Source organism: Polyodon spathula, chromosome 14 (assembly GCF_017654505.1).
Source record: "Polyodon spathula isolate WHYD16114869_AA chromosome 14, ASM1765450v1, whole genome shotgun sequence".
Lineage (NCBI taxonomy): Eukaryota > Metazoa > Chordata > Actinopteri > Acipenseriformes > Polyodontidae > Polyodon > Polyodon spathula.
The window spans coordinates 5,160,368-5,181,930 of NC_054547.1; the positions used below are offsets into that span (position 1 = coordinate 5,160,368).

The following is a 21,563-nucleotide window of genomic DNA, read 5'->3' on the forward strand; positions in this document are numbered from 1 at the left end:
TACATATATATAAATATATATATGATACTATATATATATATGTATATACAGACACACACACACACACATATATATATATATAGATATATATATATATATATATATATATATATATATATATAGATATATATAATATCTAGATAGATAGATATATAGAATTTTAAATTTATGCATTAGTACTCTTGAGAACGGCCTGTAAAAGTCAGTGTATAAAATCAGCTCAATAAAGTGCAAAAGCATTAGAACTTTAAATACACCAATAAGATGGTTGTACACAGACAGACAGCCTCTATACACCCACAAATTCAGATACTCTCAATAACAAGCTGTTCTCTCGATACTATGTGACTGACAGAAGGATTTACAAAGTATATCAACATCGACAGGCATATGCTTCCCAGTTTACAAGTTTACATGTTCTGCCAATTTCTTCAATTTAGCATGAAGAACAAAGTATCCTTAAGCACAGTAGCTTTCACAAGTAAACAGAAGCCATAAATCAGTAACAGGAAAGCAGACAATGGTCAGAAGAAAATGAGTAAACTTCTAGGATATTTTACAAATGCATTCAGCACTTGTTTAACAAATGGCTTTATTTCACTATGTAAAAAACAAACAAAAAAAACCCCAGAAAGGACATTTAACTTTATTTGAACATTTAATTGTACTGTTCATCAAGACAAATCTTGTATCAATGTTTTTGTTATCAAGAAAAAAAGCTGACATTTATACTAGTATAACAACCAACAACATAGACAGACAGACCTGGTCCAGACTATCATTTAAAAATGTCAAACTTTGACATATTCTGTGCGAGGTCCTGATTTTACACAACAGATTCTACTGTTTAGTATGCACTACTAACACCAACCACATACACAATTACATACTGCAAGGAAGCTCTACTCAGAAATACTTTATAGAGTTCAATGTTTATTTCCTGTTGAATCAATGCCTACTCTAAGTGTAACTGATCTTACTCTGGCAGCATGGCTAACACTAACTCGTGTGCAGCTCTGTGATCATTTGTACACAACGTACACAACATGAAGTGTCATCATCAGCTCTTCAAATACCAATCACTGTAATTCTGTAAATTAAAAGTACTATTCAAAAAATAATACAGATTATACATAATACAGTACTGTGGAGACAGTCAGTATGGAGGGCTGGAAGGCAGTAATGCAACAAAAAGAAAAGTGTGTGAATTGTGTGCACTGCTCGAACCGGCAGTAAAAGAGGAGAAACAGTAAAGGCTGAAGATGCTCCCAGGCTCCTTACCCCTTGCTGCTGCTGAAGCTCCCTGATGGTACGCTGAGCGTGCTCCAGCTTAGCACTGGCCTCATCGCTCTGCTGTTTGATGGTGCCCAGTTCCCGTTTTATGAGGTAGTTTTCCTCAGCCTCTTGTGCCCTTGTCACTTGTCCCTTGGGACATAATTGTTGCATGAGGGTCGATGGATGGAAGCTGAAGCTAGGCAGTTCACTTGACTACATTAAGGAAGCATGCCATCAAATGGGGAAGGTTTTAATTGGTAATAAATTTGGGTTTGCTCTTAGTTTCATCTGTGTGTCATTAGGATTGTGTTTATTATAATTTTCTTCTCTTGTTTTTAATTTTGGGGCATGCAGAATTATTTTTCATGCACTTCTCAAACAGAAATGGGAGTTCTCACCGATTCTTACTAGTCCCAATAATGACAAATGGTCACAAAAAGGGATTTACAACAAATAGATCAAAACATTTATTTTATGCTAATCTTACGGGCAAATATAGGAACCGCCTGGCATCTAGAGACAGACAGCAATACATGCACATGTAAGAGAAGGGGTGCAGCATTTCTATTTAATAACAGACAAGGAGAGAATAAATGTATACCTGGATCAATCTATCTGCCAAGGAAGCACTTTCCTACAAAAAGGAAAAATCCAGACAGAAGCGTAAGAGAGAAAAAAAACCAAAGAATCAATGAACAAAATAAAAGTGGCAATATTGATTTTGAAAGCCAACGTGGCTTGTTCATATTTCTCCTCCTTCGTTTTGATTGAGTTTTTTTTTTTTTTTTGGCTGTGGAGAGGGTCAAATTGTCAGTAATGTGACTGTGGCATTATGGGAGGTAGAAAGTAAACAGATGCCTTCAGATCTGATAACAGTGAGAAGAGTAAGTAGTGGCAAAGCATAGATTAGTGTGCAATAGCAAAGAACCCAAAGAAGCAAAACAAATGATACATGAATGGGGTAAAGGAAGGTTTGTGGGCCTATTTGTAAACAAGTGTGAAGGAGGAATATATATATAGAATATAATATAGTATAAATCACTTAAAAACCGTAAACAACTAGCAAGGTACTACCCAGAACTGATCCTTCACAAATGCTAGTTTTGTACCATTATAGTTGTTTTATTCCTCTTACAAAATGTGTCTTTGCACTTGTTTCAAAACCGTGCCCTTTGTCTTCAGCAAGTTAAGATTACATGTATTGGGAGCCATACTACCAAATAGACATTGTTTTCTTGTAGCATTATGATTTTTAATTTAAATTTTAAATATAACAATTATTCATCACAACCAGCACCGAAAAGCAGCCTTCCACCAACATTGGAAACTTTTTTTGCACAAAACACCACTTTGGAAAAGTTATGCAATGTTTTGCTGTACTTGCACATGCAATAATCCACCCTCCAATGCAGATCACCGTTCTAACCAAAGCAAGGGATGAACTGAGAACGACATGCAAATAGAGTTAAAAGTTCTACTACTGATCTGCTCCAACCAAGCAGTCCACTCACATGCAGCAGATTACTACTGACACTGCAGTATAGAGAGACACAGCTATATGAGTATTTAAACTAATTGTACCAACCTAATGACTTCACAGTCTAAATGATATAGTACACACCAGTTATGGTAGCTTACTACGCTGTTAAATGTTAGTTGCCAGTGTAAACCTACCCCAAACTACCTGTATGTTTCTTCTTACCTTGCAATAAATCATTTGGAAGAAAATTAAATGTCCTTCCAAATTAATTGCATAATATCTTACAAACTTAACTATTTACCATTTTGCATGTGGTGAATGCATAGCATTGTCAGCGTGTTTGTTTACCATTTAAAAAATATTACCTTGAATGTCAACCATATAAACATTTATGTATTTATGTGAGGAATTCCAGTAGGAGACTGTACCTAAAGGATGTTTTTCCTATTATCATGATGAATCCCCCATCTCTTAATATCTCCTAAAAAAATGCATTGACGAAAATATATCTGTCGGGTAAAATAATATGATTCAACATAATAAAATTATAAATATAACTTATGTATGAATTTAATTATTACCATTCTGACACAAATAAACAAAACCCCAGATTAAATATTTCTGAAAACAGCAAATTAAACAAAGTTACCACTTGCATTGTTTGTTAATCAAATAATTTTTTGCACTGTTAAGCACAGTTAATGAACAAGGCCAGTATTTCCTAGTTGCCCACAAAGGATTTAAAAAAAGGAGTAATAACTTAATACAAATTATAATCATATGATCTCTGCAAGGTACCATACAATGGTAATACAGGTCGAGATTTGCAACTTGCACTGGAATTACCATAGCAATCTCTGCAGTACTCACTTTCTCCAACGTATCGATGCGCTGCTTTAGAAGTCGGTTTTCTGTGCGCAACCTCTGTAAAATGTCAAATAATTTGTTATTTATTTTCTTTCTTTTTTTTTTTTTTTAAGTCAACTTTCCTGGTCAAAAACCTATGATACGTAAATCCTGCTCATGCAATTTCAGTGATGGTAAATCTATAATTCTTACAATTTATTAAAAATGATACATAAGTGTTTATTTGTACATTTGTTTTATATGTTGAATACTTCATACCATCATGAACGTATGTAAATTTGAATGTTTTTCAGTGTCATTTCATAATAAGTTTAATAGGAAAAGTACACTTTTTTTAAGAGAGTAGATTTATAATACATAGTATATTAACCCGTTGAGTTTAAATATACAGAGAATATGGAATTTAATGTATCACAATTATTTGAATAGGGCTTTCCAGACCAGGTTAAAAAAATACCTTGATTTCTACTTGTTCTTCCATCTCCTTACTTTTTATTGTAGTGTATTCCTTTTCTAACCTAAGAAAGAGAATATATAAAAATGCCATAAACACACAAGCTGAAAGTGATTGATTTTAAGGTATTAGCATGGCATACTTACTTCTTCATCTTTTTTGCATTGTATTTGACTTGATATGCTGTCTGGATCACCTTATCTGGACTACTGTCCAGCTGGTGTGGGATGACCTTCTGAAAGTGCTGGGGAACAAGCGGGACAACCAAGCGAGTCAGATGGAAACCAGTGTAATCAAAGGGAACACTTAATCTCAGCAAATACTGATTGTCTGCAGAATGGCAGCATTTGATTTAAACTGATTTCCTTATTGCAATTGAAAGGCTTTTTTCCTTTAAATAATGCATCCCCTCCACACATACAAATACACGAAAAACAAAGTATGTTTTATCAGTGCAGTGAATCAGGAGCCAGGAGTATTGAAAAGGTTACTGGAAGCTAGATTCTTACTATGCAAAACAATTAATTGCAAAAATATACAGTAGCCTTTATTTTCCGCAATCCTAAAAGTAGCTCATTCTTCTAATACCCTCAAGAATACTTGGCACGGAACCACAATCCTGGTCTTTTATAAACATGAAAGATTATCTTACCTCTAGCATACCTTCCATGTCAAGTTGCATTAATTCTGATTGATTCATTTGAAGAATAGCTAATCCTACTCGAAACACAATCTCTAAACCCTGGGAAGAAACAATGATCATTTTAGCTCATTTCCTTACTTTAAAAAGAGAAAAAAACATGCAGTCTAAGAACTGTAAACCAAAATACAAATACCTACTTGACTTACCTCGTACATAAATATATCAAAAATTCTTGTAGCAACTGGCAGTGGAAAGGAGGTGAGGAAGATGGTTAAAAACCAGGAGGAGGCGTACATGGAGGTATGGAAACTCTGGGACTGGAAGTGCACCTGGAGCTCTGGCAGCTGCTCCTGAAGACACACAGTGCACAGCGCAGACAGCAAAGCAGAAAGCAAGCTTTCAGTATAGGAGATTTCAAGCCGTTACCCCTTCCTCTTAAACCAGCCTTTCAGAGTAAAAGAGATGGCGAAATTCCAGCTAGAACCCACAGCTACCAACTCATTCTGCTGCTCCACAACCACCCTTACGTCCCCTTACTTTCCATCTGCACAGTTTCATAGTTTTAAATAAGCACCAAGGAGAAATATTATTACTTGAATTCCTTTGTAACATTTTTTTTTTTAAATTAAAATTCTAAACAATAAATGTAGACTAAGTCTTTTGGATCTACTACACTAGAAATAAAAAAAACATGTAAAACAGTACATTTTAATGGTGAAGTACAGAGAACAGTGGTTGTACGTCTGTGTGAATGCTGCAAGGATCCTGAAAATAATCCTACTGACATCCACCACCGAAGACCAAACACTATCAGCTTTTACAGTGTAACAGAATCAGAATACTACTGTTTGAGGTTTGAATGTATAATATATATATATAAGATATATATATTATGTATATATATATATATATATATATATATATATATATATATATATATATATATATATATATATATACACACACACACTGAACAAAAATATAAACGCAACATGTAAAGTGTTGGTCCCATGTTTCATGAGCTGAAATAAAAGATCCCAGAAATTTTCCATACGCACAAAAAGCTTATTTCTCTCAAATTCTGTGCACAAATTTGTTTACATCCCTGTTAGTGAGCATTTCTCCTTTGCCAAGATAATCCATCCACCTGACAGGTGTGACATATCAAGAAGCTGATTAAACAGCATGATCATTACACAGGTGCACCTTGTGCTGGGGACAATAAAAGGCCACTCTAAAATGTGCAGTTTTGTCACAAAACACAATGCCACAGATGTCTCAAGTTTTGAGGGAGCGTGCAATTGGCATGCTGACTGCAGGAATGTCCACCAGAGCTGTTGCCAGAGAATTGAATGTTCATTTCTCTACCATAAGCCGCCTCCAACGTTGTTTTAGAGAATTTGGCAGTACGTCCAACCGGCCTCACAACCGCAGACCACGTGTAACCACGCCAGCCCAGGACCTCCACATCCGGCTTCTTCTCTGCGGGATCGTCTAGACCACCCACTCGGACAGCTGATGAAAGTGTGGGTTTGCACAACCGAACAATTTCTGCACAAACTGTCAGAAACCGTCTCAGGGAAGCTCATCTGCGTGCTCGTTGTCCTCACCAGGGTCTTGACCTGACTGCAGTTCGGCGTCGTAACTGACTTCAATGGGCAAATGTTGACCTTCGATGGCCACTGGCACGCTGGATTAGTGTGCTCTTCACGGATGAATCACGGTTTCAACTGTACCGGGCAGATGGCAGACAGTGTGTATGGCGTCGTGTCAGCGAGCGGTTTGCTGATGTCAACGTTGTGAACAGAGTGCGGTGGGGTTATGGTATGGGCAAATATAAGCTATGGACAACGAACACAGTTGCATTTTATCGATGGCAGTTTGAATGCACAGAATTACTGTGACGAGATCCTGAGGCCCATTGTCGTGCCATTCATCCACCGCCATCACCTCATGTTTCAGCATGATAATACACGGCCCCATGTTGCAAGGATCTGTACACAATTCCTGGAAGCTGAAAATGTCCCGGTTCTTCCATGGCCTGCATACTCACCATACATGTCACCCATTGAGCATGTTTGGGATGCTCTGGATCGACGTGTACGACAGAGTGTTCCAGTTCCCGCCAATATCAAGCAACTTCACACAGCCATTGAAGAGGAGTGGGACAACATTCCACAGGCCACAATCAACAGCCTGATCAACTCTATGCGAAGGAGATGTGTCGTGCTGCATGAGGCAAATGGTGGTCACACCAGATACTGACTGGTTTTCTGATCCACGCCCCTACCTTTTTTTTTTTTTTTTTTTTAAGGTATCTGTGACCAACAGATGCATATCTGTATTCCCAGTCACGTGAAATCCATAGATTAGGGCCTAATGAATTTATTTCAATTGACTGATTTCCTAATATGAACTGTAACTCAGTAAAATCTTTGAAATTGTTACATGTTGCATTTATATTTTTGTTCATTGTGTGTGTGTGTGTATATATATATATATATATATATATATATATATATATATATATATATATATATATATATATATATATTTAGCTCAAAGAGCCAGCTGCCCAACGTTTCGATATGTTGTACATATCTTTCTTTTATTATTTTTTATCAATTTATTTTATTACATTGTGCAAAAATGTAAAATGTGTTAGAAGTCTGATTGACCTGTATCATCCATTCGAACTGGTACATGCAGAGACCGAGCTCAGCCATCGTGGGTTTGAAGAGTTCTCGCAGTCGATAGTCCTGCATTAACTTAACAAACACGCAGAATGCTTCCTCTTCTGGCATCTGCAATACAAACATGAGCTGTTAACTCAGGCGCAGTTCTATTGCGCACCCCATGCCTAAAAGACATGCCAGTTCTACACCAGAGGATACCAGACATACACTTGCCTGAAATACAGGAACAAGGTGTAAAAGAAGGCTGCTTGTCTTTACAACTTGCTGCATTTTAAGGAATCCATGTCTTACCTGCATAAGCAGCAGTCCAACAATAAAAGCACTTCCTTGACAGTAGCCCACCTCACGGTCAACAAGAGAATAAGCCTAATAAAAAAAAAAAAATTATAAAAAAAAGTGAATGTCAAACACAGGAGTACATTTATATTCACTGGCTTTGAGCTTTATCTTTTACCTGCCTCTAGATTACCCTATTAGCTGAAATGTCAGGTTTGTTTAACATGCATTTGTAATAACTTTGGCCTTTGCTAACTTGATCGACATATTCAAGTAGCAACATCTTTCATTGTATTAAAACAAAATTGCACATCTTTCAAATGATGCGAACATGATTATTTTATTTATTTATTTATTTTTAAATACAGAATACAGATGACCTTGACAGATGCGGTCAATATTGGGAAAGAAGTCTTCCAACTTCCACTTGAAATAATGCATTTGATTTATTCTTAAAAGACATCTATCAGTCCTAATGCAGTATCAAGAGGTATGACATAATAGGGCAAAGGTGACATGTTAAATGTTACATTGTGGTAATAGAAGAGACCAAGATGCAGCACTTCTCTGCTGTATGGATAAAATGCCTTTCCCACAAGGATGAAAACAAAAAATATGCAAATAACCAAAAGAGAATTGCCACACTTCATTATTTAGTAAACAGCCTGAAACCTTTATGACCAATGCTTGATTGTACAGAACCTGTAGGAATAGTTTGCGTTTCTAAAGTTTTATTTTTGCAACAAACAAAAAACAACAACAACTCCATATCGTGTACATTACATATTTATAATCTGACAACTGAAATCTAAAATGACAGCTATACAAAAAAATAGTAACTTGAGGGCAATAGATACAGGTTATAACTCTTGACAATAAAGGTCAACAGTAACAAGTTTATTCAACTCTGATCCTAGGGATCATATGATTCAATAAAGGAGCTTGCAGAACATACAGATATTACTTTAAATAAAGGTCCTTCCAGAGTAAACACAATTACATTGTTCAACCACTAGGTGGTTTGTGCTCTATACAGAAATCTCCTTAATCACAAGTTACTTTTGACCACCAGATGGTGCGCACACACTCAATAGAATCAAACCAGTACATAAACACACTTTGTAGGGGGTAGAATTTCAAGGAGTAGCTGACATACCTTCATTACATTAAATAAAACCTCTTGTCCAAGGCTGTCTTTCTCTTTAAAGAATTCGTGCTCTGGATATGTCCGTGCAATGTCCCTTCGGATAAGTTTTTCACATGGTGAGGTCATCTTTAGCAGTTCGGAATATTGCTCTTTGATAGGCATGTTCTGTGCATTGCACAAGAGCTGCCAGACTATCGCTCTGAAGTGATGGGGAACCCCTTTTCTAACAAGTTCCTGCAAATACAAGGACAAAATACAGCATTACATTTTGGACTGTTTGAAAGCCAGCATTCAAAAGTGGAGGCAATTACTTTTGAAGGGAATGTCAAATCAAAATGCACATTTTGACATACAAGGACTACAATGGCATACAAGACTAAGATGCTTTGTTACACTTCTGAAAAAGTGGCAAAAGGTGCATAGAGGATGCTGTGGTTAGATACTTATTTAATACAATAGCAAAATCAACGACAGTATCCTCTACACACATGTACTTCAGTGACACTGAAGTACATCCTAAGTCTCCTTAAAATACAATGACAGTAAACTACCTCTCTGGGGTAGGTCTGGGGTAATAATGGACAGCAAGCATTATGTCAAACATATCATCCTAACAAAATTATATATGTATACGAACAATAAAATTAAAATATCAATTTCCATATCAAATTATCCTCCTTCAATCACAGACTAAATGTGATGGGTTTGGTTTACTATTTCAGTCATGCATGCCATTTTGCTTCTCTCTTAGCAACATTCTGCTTTATGGAGTAATTATTTGCTTGCAGAGTCTACTAAAACACAAAGATGTACTGGACATGCTAAATGAGATCACTTCAACACAATACTTCTTTATTGTACTCAGAAACACTACATGAACCCCAAGAGTAAATGTTTTATTAGTGCATCACAGTAGTCAAACAGTAAAGAAAACACCCTTGATAGGAATCCTGTAAAGTGTAAATTCCAAAAAGGAATGCTTGAGGCAGAACATTGTTTTGTAGCTGCACTCTACAGATTGCCAGTTCCACTGTTCCACTCCACTGTAAATTACCTTGAGTTGCTTATCTTTCTTTTTGCGCACATCTTCCCACTCGTTGACGATCCTCCCCCAGAGTATCCAGGTGTCCTCTTCCAGATGGCTGAGATTACTGGAGGCTGAAGAGCTGGACACGAGGGAAGAGCCGCTGTTTCTCCGCGATCCATTCACGGATCGCAAGGACTTGGTGTCGGTTTCTAAAAGCCTGTGGGGGAAAAACAAGAACACACTCACAGCAACACTGCGCTTATAAAACATGTTTTCAATTTATGATGCATTGCATTTAAAGTCAGTGATATTTCATTTAAAAAAAAAATAAATAAATACCTGTTTTCAGAAATAAAAGGAAGAATATGGAACAGGCAGCAGATGCAATAAAGATCATTACCTTTCAGGGAATGTTTCTGAGAACTGGTTTAGTTTGCAGTTTGATAAGTCGTTCAAAGGTAGTGACATACTAGGATTGGGGGGGGGGGGGTTAATTGTAAATTAACTCAATTTGTTTGCTCAAAAACTTCACTGAATCCCATCATCTGACCACAACACAGTAAGCAGTTAATGCCCTGACTCAGATGTGGAATACAAAATGTTATTTAAACTCCATGTGCACACTGCATTGATACCAAAGCTACTTTGGGAAATACAAGCACAACATTGCAGAGTGGAACTGGAACTACAAAGACTGGGTAGGTTAATATGTCAGATAGATTAGAGTGTTGCCAAGGCCCAGAAGATTAAACCAGATTATGACCCTTGGGGACTAATGTGTAATTATTTAAAATGCGCTTTTTTGTTGTTTTTAAATATAAACTGAGAATAGGTCAGGGAAGAGATGCAAAATGTTGCAAGCTTGTGTGTGTGTGTGTGTGTGTGTGTGTGTGTGTGTGTATGTATGTATATATATATATATATATATATATATATATATATATATATATATATATATATATATATATATATATATATATATATATATTAAAACTATTTACATTTTACAGTTTGTTAATATAAATTGAAATGAGCATTATACAAATGCAAGAGAAGAGTTATTCTGTTGGTGTTGAATCACAAACATTGGGTGTCTATGTAAACACAAACACAGCAAGGGGAGGCAAGGGGAATGGAGGACTGTAAAATGGACAGGAACATCACTGTGACTTAACTGCATTGTACTGAAAATAATAAGTCGCCACCTGAGATTTGAGCTGTTAAAAGAAGCACCAGCAGTGCATTTACAAAGATGCCCTCGATACACTTCCCATAACTAACTTTCACAGCCCCGATGAGTGCACAGCATCTTGCGTGTGGGAAATTACTGAATAATAGCATGGGCACATCATCTGCCTGCAGTACGTAGATAATCTGTAAAATAGCCCAAGTTATTTTGCATTGATCTCAAAAATACGTGAGTAAAGAGTTGCTATGGATTCACAAGACAGCAGATTTAAAATGTACATTAACACACATATTGATGCAGTACCAGACTGAGTAATGGGCTAACCGATTAACTTCAGTCAAAAAAATCTAACCTGTATTAGCACATTATATTAATTCTGTTTTAAAGACGCTTATTGATTAGTAGTTTTGCCGAGTTGCTGTTTTTTTTTTTGTTTGTTTGTTTTTTAAGTAATAATTTACCAACAGACAAACAAAGGTAGCACATTTCTATTGCAGTTGCATAACAAATTCCCTTACTACAAAATATTTTAAAATATGAAGGTGACAGGTCGGGTAAGATTATTTCCAGACAGTTCATTCCTGAAACATTATTATAACATCTCAAATCTATTCTATAGCATGTGTTCTATAAGTACTTGTACACACTATAGTATGAAGTAAAACTTATACAGTAGAACCAGTGTTACAGGAGCTATTTTTACAAATGCTTCAATGCAGCATCAATTTAAAACTGTTGTACTGCACTGTACTGTTATATAGACAGTTCATAAGGCAAAGTAGCTTATTTTAAATAGTGTACAGTAATTCAACCATTATCCTCTCAACTTAGTCTAAAAATGAGTTTCTACTACCAAATTCCTGTTTAATTGAGTAGAAAGATTTGAATTAAAAAAAAGTATACTTACCATGAAAGACTCATAATGCTAAAACTCTTTGTTTACCTGCAGAGAGTATGTGGAGGTGCACAAGTTACAAAGCCTCTGATTACTTGAACTTGTTTCTCTGATTAGCAGCAACCCTTGGATGATGACATGGACTGTACCACAGAGGACAGTGTCACTGGGCGTAACTGGATTCTCAATAAGGTCATACTGAGTGGTACTGTTGTGACATGGGTGTAGCTTCCCAAATGCAGAGATAGGGATAGCAAAAAAATAAAAAATACAAGACAAAACATCTCTTCTTCACTCATGAGCACTAACAGTTACTGTTTTATTTAATACACTGATTAGTGTTACTAGAGAGCTGATCAAATCTGTGTGAGTGTGTGTGTGTGTGTGTGTGTTTTTTTTTAACTACGTATACCTATGACTGGTCTCGTAAGTCCAAAAGTGCAAAGTTCAAACTTCCAACCTAGTCCTATAGTGTGGTTTTCCTTTCTCTCTATTTTCTTTCAAGCTTTGAGATTTGTTCAATCTTACAAGAAGGACCAATAAGTAACCAGGCCCCAGAAGCAGTATTTGCACCTGCTAGTTCATGTGGCTTCTGCTCAGTTCCTACAGAACTGTGCAGATTTTTCACTGTTCGTGTGTAATTTTCCATTCCCAATACAGTCAGCTTCAGATTGCTTTTTACTCCTGAACAGATATTAAAGTGACACAGAAGAGGAGTCAAACTGAAGCCGCTGGCACACTATAATCAGACAAGGGAAGAAGAAATATTCCTGAGGTTTGGAACAGTCACCAGTACAGACAAACTGCAACCACATACAGTACTAATAGATATATATATTAACTATTTCTACAGGGTACTTTTATATAGGTGCAAAATGTATACAGGATAATCAAGTAGGTACACATGTAGGGTTGTCTGCCTCATTCTCATTCTAATTTACTGTAAACTTCTAAACACATTTCAGACCTGGGATTGCTCACTATAGCTGCAAGACAATATCATATTGCTGCTTCTTAAAAAGTATCGCAATGTTTGCAGATTCTGCTAGACGAGTTAAAAAAAAAAAATAAGTAAAGGCATGTTTAATCATGCTTGCCCAAAGCCTGTTTTTACCTCACATTATAAGTAGTCAGTGGCTGCTGGGGCTCCATTTAAGTATATACTGCTGCAAATTATATACAGTATCCCTTTAGTAATACAGTACGAGAAACAGTGGACCAAAGTTTGAGTCATCTATCACTTGCTATTCATTTTAAAATAGCAAACAATGGTGTCTAGTCTGTGTAACATAATCTGTACGTATTAAAAAGGCACATGCATGTGAAATCCATATGCATGGATATATGTATATATACACAAACTGTTTGTTTTGATTTGGATCCAAGTGAAGGCGGCATTAAAAATGCAAAGGTCACTAGTGATTGCCATATAAATGATTCACTGTAAATTATCAGATTACAGAAGGGTCTGTACCAATGTTCCACATAAGTTTCCATTAACATATAGTATTAGAAGCCTTGGTGTTTTCAGAAAACTTTGTGGAAAACCCACTGTCAGTTTAGAAACAACTGGAAAAATAGGAAGTGTGACAGAAGTCAAAACAGCTAAGGGTATGTTTCAAAGGCTCACGGCAACAAGACATGTTTTCTAACGCAAAACATTTTAAACTAGACATCCCTGCAGGGCATACTGTAAGTGGAAAGAATGGCTTGTAAACATGAAGTAAAATTAACATGTGGGAAAAATAGGTAACGTTTGCAAAACGAAAGTATGTCAGGTACCTTCTTGACACCAATTTGTACTTCCTGAGGTCCCAGTAATGTTAAATTAAACAGACAATGGAAGTATGGGCGCTTCCATATATGGAGCATCATGTATTTTAATTTTACTGTAGCCCAATGCTGTACCAAAGTCTTTCTGAAATATAAAATAACATAACCCAAGGAAACTGTTAGTTTCTCCAGTCTCAGTGACCACACTGGTATTTGAAACACATTAATTACACAGCAGTCTGAAAGCATCAGGTATGGAGAATTATTAACTTTCCTACTGAAGGTTTTCAGGTTGCTTAGATCCCACTTCTATCACCACTTCTGATAGGGGCTGTACGCAGGATAATCAAATGTAGGGAAGACTTCTGCCCGACGTTAAGAGCCTGATTGTCCTTGAGAAGCTGAAACTGATAAACATTACATTTAACAATGTGGTGTGCTATGCCTACTCCCCCTCCCCCTCTGACATCAACCATTGCAGACAAAGGAACCTTTAAAAGGAGAACTACTTGAAGCAAATAAAACAGAGGGGTGATGAGTTCAGTTTGACTTGGGTCACATGCTGGTGGTCTCAGTCAACAGTCCACAAAACCTGCACACAAACAGTCTAGAAATAAGCAAATAAATCATTTGGCATTGTTGTACCATCATCCCCCTTCATGGCAGACTTGATGATGTAAAGGAAGCTCACACTGCCACTGATTATGCCATCCTTACTTAAGGTATAGTAAGGTTAGCAGCAGAAGCGATGCTGAAGAAGTTAACATCACATTTTTCCTTTTTGCGTTTGTGAAACCCTAAGACCATCTGTACCATTTCCTGTCTTTTAGGATGCATTTCAAAAAGGTCTGGGGACAGGGGTCAGCCAGGGAATAGATTTGCTGTTCCTGGCTCAGGGTCACTCTGAATGAATGAAAAGAAAACCAAGGGGACACTTTCCTCAAATCTGCCACTCATCACAAACCAGAACACTTTACAGGTTATCAGCACTTCAGTAAGTCTGGTCTTTGCCTGCTTGGATTAAAAACAACTCCTGTTTGCAGCAAGCCTAACAGAATGGATGAAGAAGAACGAGCCACACTAGAAATATGCCTTATGAAGATCTAATAATAATAATAATAATAATAATAATAATAATAATAATAATACATGCAAAACAGAAATGTTGCTGTTATTGGCTTTTGAGTAAAAACAACCCAGAGTTACATTAATCTCTCAAAGCAGTCTGCAAAGACAACTTCCATCAGCTCTTTGGTATTTGGCAGCTGTAGACAGCTGTTATTGCTAAGACATAGCAGGAAAGGCAAAGAATGTTTTCATGAAAGTGGTCAATCTATTAAAAGACTCATTTTAAAACACAGGTGCTGTTATTTCATAGAAATATGACTGTTTAAAAAAAAAAAAATACACACCATAGCTATCTACCAGTATTACACCAAGTGAGAAGAAATATTATTCAAGAGGTACTGTAGGCAAATTGGGGACCAAGGGAAATGTCTCTGCGCCTGTGATTCAATCAGATTGATACTCAACAGGTTCATTTAAATGTTGCCCAGCACCCTTCCCCCTGCCTCTATTACCACTATGTGGTCCTGAGTAAGCAAGAGCCAGAGATCATTACAAGCTGATGAAACAGCTATCTACAAAAAGGCACAATCCTCAGCAGCTTTTGTTTCTTCCATTTATGGTTTGCTAAATTCAAACACATTGTTCCTTCTCTGTTCCTTCTTTCCACCTCATCTCTATGGGTGGAAGACTCTGAAATTCGCTCCCTGAGAGTATTTGCTAGGCCGACTGGCTTTCAATTTTTAAAAGTAGGTTAAAAATGTCCCCTTTTGATTTGGCTTATTCTTAATTGTTCAGCGCTTTGTGATCACTCTGTTAAGAAAGGAGCTATATAAAAAGCAACTGTATTGCATTGTATTGTGAAAGTCTTGAAATGTGCTGTACAGTTTTTGCATTTTTTCATTTGCATTTATTTTCTCCAACAACCCTACTGATATGCAGCAGTTGTATATTACTGTGCAGGGCAGAGAACAATAACAATGCTGGACAAAAAAAGAACATGCAGGCTGTGACTGCAGATTTTAGCTTTGCTTTTCCAAAACAAAGAACTGGTTGCAATATTTTAATTTGGCAAAAAACTGCTTACATTATGCATTTACTACTGTAATACAAGTTTAACAGATTGCAGGATGATTTCAGTGCAATTCCAGGTTCACACATTTAGTGCAGGAGCATTTTCTTTACCATGACTAAAGTTTAATACCCCTGCGTGAACTGTCCTAATGTAAGCATCAGACCCAGAACCATGGCAAGGTCTGCTGAGACAGAGACACATGGATTTGAACTTCACATCCTCTCCTGCCATTCACTATACCCTGAGCCTCAGTGAGATCTTTCCTCTACAAACTCATGGGGGCTGATCCCAACTATTGCTTCAGCTTAAGACTTCAGGATCTACCTGGCTGATATTATAGGTATGTAGTGGGACACTGCATGTACAGTAAACAGATGCCCCAACCACTGAAACTATTACATCACAATGGACTCACTGTTCCAGCCTTTACAGTCCACGATATTCTGGAATGTTACTGTATGTGTCTGAAGGCATTGCATTGTCTGTCACATTAGTGTGTGTTACTAAAACTGGTTATTAACCTGCACATCAAATCCACTGCACTGATTTTAGACAAGCCACAAAACGAACAAAAATCCTGGATGACCAATTAGAATGCTAGAAAATTTAGGAATAACCCCACCAGGTATTTTCTACAGGACTGTACCTGTTCTGCTCCTCCAGCTTTGCCAGCAGCTCCAGTTCATCAGGGTTGAGCTGGGTGGGTGAGGAGGGCGACAGCGCAGGTGTGGAGAGTGTTGTGGAGGAGGGGGAGGTAGTGTGCAAGGAGGCAGACGGGCTCGCCACCTGACTAGCCATTTGACTGACGGTATGTGACACTGTGTTCTTCACCCATGAGAGAGTAGAACTCAGCTTTCCAGTAACCTTTTCTGTCGCCACCTGTGGAGATCACATAAATTATCATTGTACAAATGAAACCTGTATTTAAAAAACAACCTACCGTTAAAAATACTTTCAAGACTACTTTGCTCTGTCACTAGAATGGTCAATTTTATATAACTGTAGGTTTAAATAAGACTTTGCTGCAATGCACAAAGTTTTGCAAGAATACTGTAGCATGGGGTAGATATGAAGCAAATACAAACTTGAATAATAATAATCTTTATTTTTATATAGCACCTTTCATAGTGGACCACCATCACAAAGCACTTTACAAGATATGACACATGGCTGTGTGAACTATGCACCAGTTGCAGCGTCACTTACAACGTCTCACCCAAAGACAAAGCACAAAGAGCTCGAGTCTCACAATGAGTCAGTGGCTGAGCCGGGATTTGAACTGGAGACCTCCTGATTCCAACCTAGTTCTTTAACCACTGGAACACTAATGAGATTGTGTTAGTTCATTTGCTACTACACTGGACATAAATTAATGATGCTGAGGTTACAACAGGATTACTTTATGTATTATGCCTGGCAAAAACATTATGATGAATCACCCAACAGTTACAACACCCTGAATCACCCTGCAACACCTTGTCCTTACAGAAATGAAAGTGTGATTTAAAGTGTGGGGTTGTTAAAATTCAAGTTCCATTAAGCTGAACTGAATTACAGTTTTTCAAACCAGCGTAAAAAATAAAAAGAAGTGTGGGCAGCCTTGTGAAAGTACTGTACACTAGGAGGAAATCATCCATCTGCTGTAAGTAAATCAATCAGGTTATTTTGTACTTCGATTCATCTTTTACTAAATGTGTTCTCTCTTCAAGATGCATTTACAGAAAACAATTTCAGTAGTCTGTTTTGTGCTGACAGAATCCTCAGAGCTCTGGTTGAACTTGGAATTTTTTTTTTTTTTTAACATTTTCTCATTTTGTTGATCATTAATGAACATTTATGTACTGTGGGTGTTGTCGAGTGATTGAAAACAAGACATTTTGTGTTTGAATTGAAAGTGATGGTCTTGAGGAGTCGAATGGATCAAAGTTCACACATTATATATATATATATATATATATATATATATATATATATATATATATATATATATATATATATATAAGAGAAGAGAGAGAGAGAGAGAGAGAGAGAGAGAGAGAGAGAGAATGAATGAATGAATGAATGCAGGGCCACCCTTCTCTCATTTTAAACCATGTACAGGAAATCAGGTTCTAAACCACGTGGAAAATTATGTTTCTGTTTAGATCAGCATATATAGTATAACATAGTCTACATGACCTCTGACAAAACCACACACATAGAAACTTTCACAATCGTCCAAACAGGAAATAACAAAGCGAGTGAAAAAACATATAAAAACAAGTTTGCCGATCTGCATGCACACACCCATTATGTTTAAAAATACAGCAAGCAGTAAATTTACTGAAGTCAACCTTAAAAAACAAATTAAACAGATTAATAATTCTGATTTACAACACAACTGTGCTATGGTGGTTCACTAATGCCAATATCACATAACCTACAGGAGGTGGCAAACCCATACAACAGCAGCAACGCCGGCCCGAGAAAAGTAAAAGACATACTGTTGTTCATCTTTATGGCCTGTTAGGGCACTGAGCAGCTGGACGCTTTCCTTCAGATGAGACATTAACTAATTAAACATTTGAACAAAGGTCCCACGGCAAACAACAAGATGCTCTTGTTCCCTAAATGGAAATCACTGAGAACCCCCCCATGCAATGCAAGTTGATAGAGCTGGCCAAGAAGATCCAATAAAGGAAAGGTTGTCGCTGCAAAGAAAGCTTGTGTGTTGCAGACATCGATAAGGCATTCAACACTCTGATCTACGGTAATACAGGCACACTGTCAGTGAGAGAGGCACTGCCCATGCACTACTCTAGGTTAACTGCACTGTACTTCAATGTAATACACATTAAAAGAGCACAAATCCTCATAGTGTAAAGAACGTAAGGCTTAGATGCAAGTTTACTGTAAATATACATGGCTTCCCATACAGTATCATCATAGTTTACCCTTGAAGTACAGGCAGTAATATCACAGTATAGTACAGTAGGTGACTAAAAGGTGACTTTTGGGTGACTTCCATGGGAATTTACTAGGGTTTTGTATATCATGGCAACTGGTCTATCCTGAGTATGATCATCAAAAAGCGTATGCTTTAGAAATGTGGCATTGTACAAATTTTCCTGAAAGAACTATCAAACTAGATTATTATAAATATCCAATACCTCTTTTGTATTTCATACAGTGTATGTCTTTACTGCACTGTAAATTAGAACTACAGTTTTAAAAAACGCAATGCAATAAGCACATCCAACAAGTGCGAGTACAGTAGTTACTGTAAATTAACATTCTAAATTGTCATACATTTTGTACTGGTTCAAAAACTACCTATTCCTTACTGAAAAAAAAAATAAACAAACTCTGGTCTTCCATTTCCGTGAGGCTGGTTTTCAAAGCATGTTGTTAAAACTGATAATTCAGCCTCCTGCAGTGAACATTCTTCTAGTCTTTTGTTGCTGTGTTTTGCCCAGGGTCAAAGTGTTCTCCTAACTACAGATACTGTACTGCCAGCCAGCCTGCACTTCAGCTCTACAGAAAGTGCATTGAAACCTATTCAGCTAGAATCTCCAGGGGCCTCCCCCAGCTGTTCCTGTGACACATGGCTGGAATGCCTCTACAGCCATGAACACATAAAAAGAAACAGTTCTGTACAGTACATACAGCACTACTCATACAGGAAAATTCCAGTTCAAAACCAAATCGACAAAGTAGTAAAACCTCAGGAAACCCCCCCCCCACACACACACACAATACTGTTATAAGTGTTAAAGTGCTACCATTACTTTCAATTATATATATTAAAAAAGAGCAGACATTCAAAAAAGCTGCACACAATACTAAACCAGAAAAACAGTAGTTGCCCGGTCTTAAACACCCAATTATCAAGCTTAAGAGTTGCTGTCTCCACCAGCACTTCATTTCAAAAGACCATTATTATTATTTTTCGCATTTTCCAAGTGTAGCTGGTGTAATATTCAAGATCACAGTTGTGAAACACAGTTTACAATATTAAATATCATATAGAATTTACGATTGGCAACAAAAATTCAAAAATATGAAGAGCATTTTCCACCATCCCCCTCAGGCACCTGTTTATACAGAGAGATGAAAGCAGGCTACTGTACTATATATATAGCCTTGAAAAACAACAAAAAAAGTACACGCTGTACTAAGTGCAGCATGGGTAGATTTATTGTAGTGCACAGCAACTAAAATCTCTCATCTACAATGCAGAAGCTCTACAAAGCAATGAAACGTGCATAAACTTGAATACAATCGCATAAGCAACCTGTCAGGAGCTGGCCATGTGTACACATGTTCCACATTCAAATTAAAAGGAGAGAGAACACATTCATAACACTGTCATTAAATGAAGTTTGTCCGTTAAGTTTTAGTTTAGATTTACACTGCATGTTGGCCCGAGTAGGGTATCAAATACACAATATGATAGCACTTAGCTGTGTTGAAATTCCTGTAATGCTTCTCCCATCAACGTCAGCTGGCATTAATCACATGAAAAAGGTCCCATATGCTAGATCACTTAGGCCTACCATATACAAATACTCAGATAAGAAAACAAGAATGTTCAAAAAGTAAATAAACGTATTCCTGTACAGTAGCCTACAGTATATCTTATGTAACAGCAAAGCTCTGATCAGTACAGTTCGTACTGCAGGCTGCTTTACACAGCCAGCAGAAACCAAGGGCATATTTAATAACCAAGACGATGACAACATTTGTCAATACTATAGGGGTAAAAATGGGACAATTAACTGGACTGATGACAACAATACTTTTGTTGTACTGTATACAGCTATACAGTTAGTATGTTTGCACTTCCATACTGCATCACCATCACTTCCTCCAACTCTTTAGAGCGGCTCTTTGTGTCCTCACACAAACCAATGCAAATCAGCTTGGAAAGGCTTACACTCTAGTATCCACAAGTTTGTTGTGGTTAAATATGGTATCACTTGGGTAATATTACGAAGGTAGATTGTCCCAGTGGTTCAAACAGACTCTGCTCTTTCTTTATTACTATACACACAGACTCAGTGATTGCCCTTGGGCATGTCAGCTCTCCCACTTCAGTCCTCTCATCTGCAACAGTACAGCAAGAATGGAGCGAACACTGCAGGTCCCCAGTGCATGCACTGCAAGATGCTGTAATGTATTCCGTTGTGCTATCCTGGGTAAATTACTGCTTTAAAATAAAGAAAATGGACTGCAATACAAGCCCAGGGTGGCAGATGGAAAGCCGTTCTTTTCTAAAAGCTGTTCCAATCCCCACCCTCTTTTAACTTTGTATGTGTTGTGTCCATTCCAGCTCAGTCACCGAGAAAATGTTTCACTGATGTGTCATACAGTACATCATGTTGCTTCCCGAGACAATACAACTTGTCTTGCATTCTCAGGGTCAGTTGTTTTTTTAAATATCAAAATCACACACTTGTCAATTGTAACTTCAGTTTATATTGTTTGAGCAGTATTTTAAAAAGTAGCAACACTAATGCAAGGTGACTGCATTACTGTAAATGCACATTTTGAACATTCTGCTGGGTGAAACATACAGTATTGGTAGTCTATCCTACTAGATTTCTGACCAGCTAGACTGTGGCTCTGTGAGAGACAAGCTATAAGTTATACTGTACAAATACTGTAGGACAGCACCAAACAAATCTCAAAATATGTACAGAATCTTGCCATTTTCTTTTGA

At 37.2% G+C, this 21,563-nt stretch overlaps 1 protein-coding gene across 8 annotated transcripts in view; it reads right to left on the minus strand.

Moving 5' to 3' along the window:
* LOC121326880 (ecotropic viral integration site 5 protein homolog) overlaps positions 1–21,563 on the minus strand; it is a 52,196-nt gene that overhangs the window by 22,529 nt on the left and 8,104 nt on the right. For 5 of the 8 annotated variants that reach the window (XM_041270496.1, XM_041270495.1, XM_041270492.1 and 2 more), the window contains exons 2-13: positions 16,509–16,741; positions 9,893–10,082; positions 8,848–9,072; positions 7,707–7,781; positions 7,398–7,523; positions 4,926–5,069; positions 4,729–4,818; positions 4,223–4,320; positions 4,080–4,140; positions 3,626–3,679; positions 1,877–1,909; positions 1,282–1,425 (exon numbers count right to left, since the gene is read on the minus strand). In XM_041270496.1, coding sequence (XP_041126430.1) covers positions 1,282–1,425; positions 1,877–1,909; positions 3,626–3,679; positions 4,080–4,140; positions 4,223–4,320; positions 4,729–4,818; positions 4,926–5,069; positions 7,398–7,523; positions 7,707–7,781; positions 8,848–9,072; positions 9,893–10,082; positions 16,509–16,660 — 1,392 coding nt within the window. In that variant the 5' untranslated portion in view covers positions 16,661–16,741. Of the gene's footprint in view, positions 1–1,281; positions 1,426–1,876; positions 1,910–3,625; positions 3,680–4,079; positions 4,141–4,222; positions 4,321–4,728; positions 4,819–4,925; positions 5,070–7,397; positions 7,524–7,706; positions 7,782–8,847; positions 9,073–9,892; positions 10,083–11,961; positions 13,933–16,508; positions 16,742–21,563 lie in introns of those variants that run through there. The other 3 variants (XM_041270498.1, XM_041270494.1, XM_041270497.1) reach the window with 3 other exon arrangements.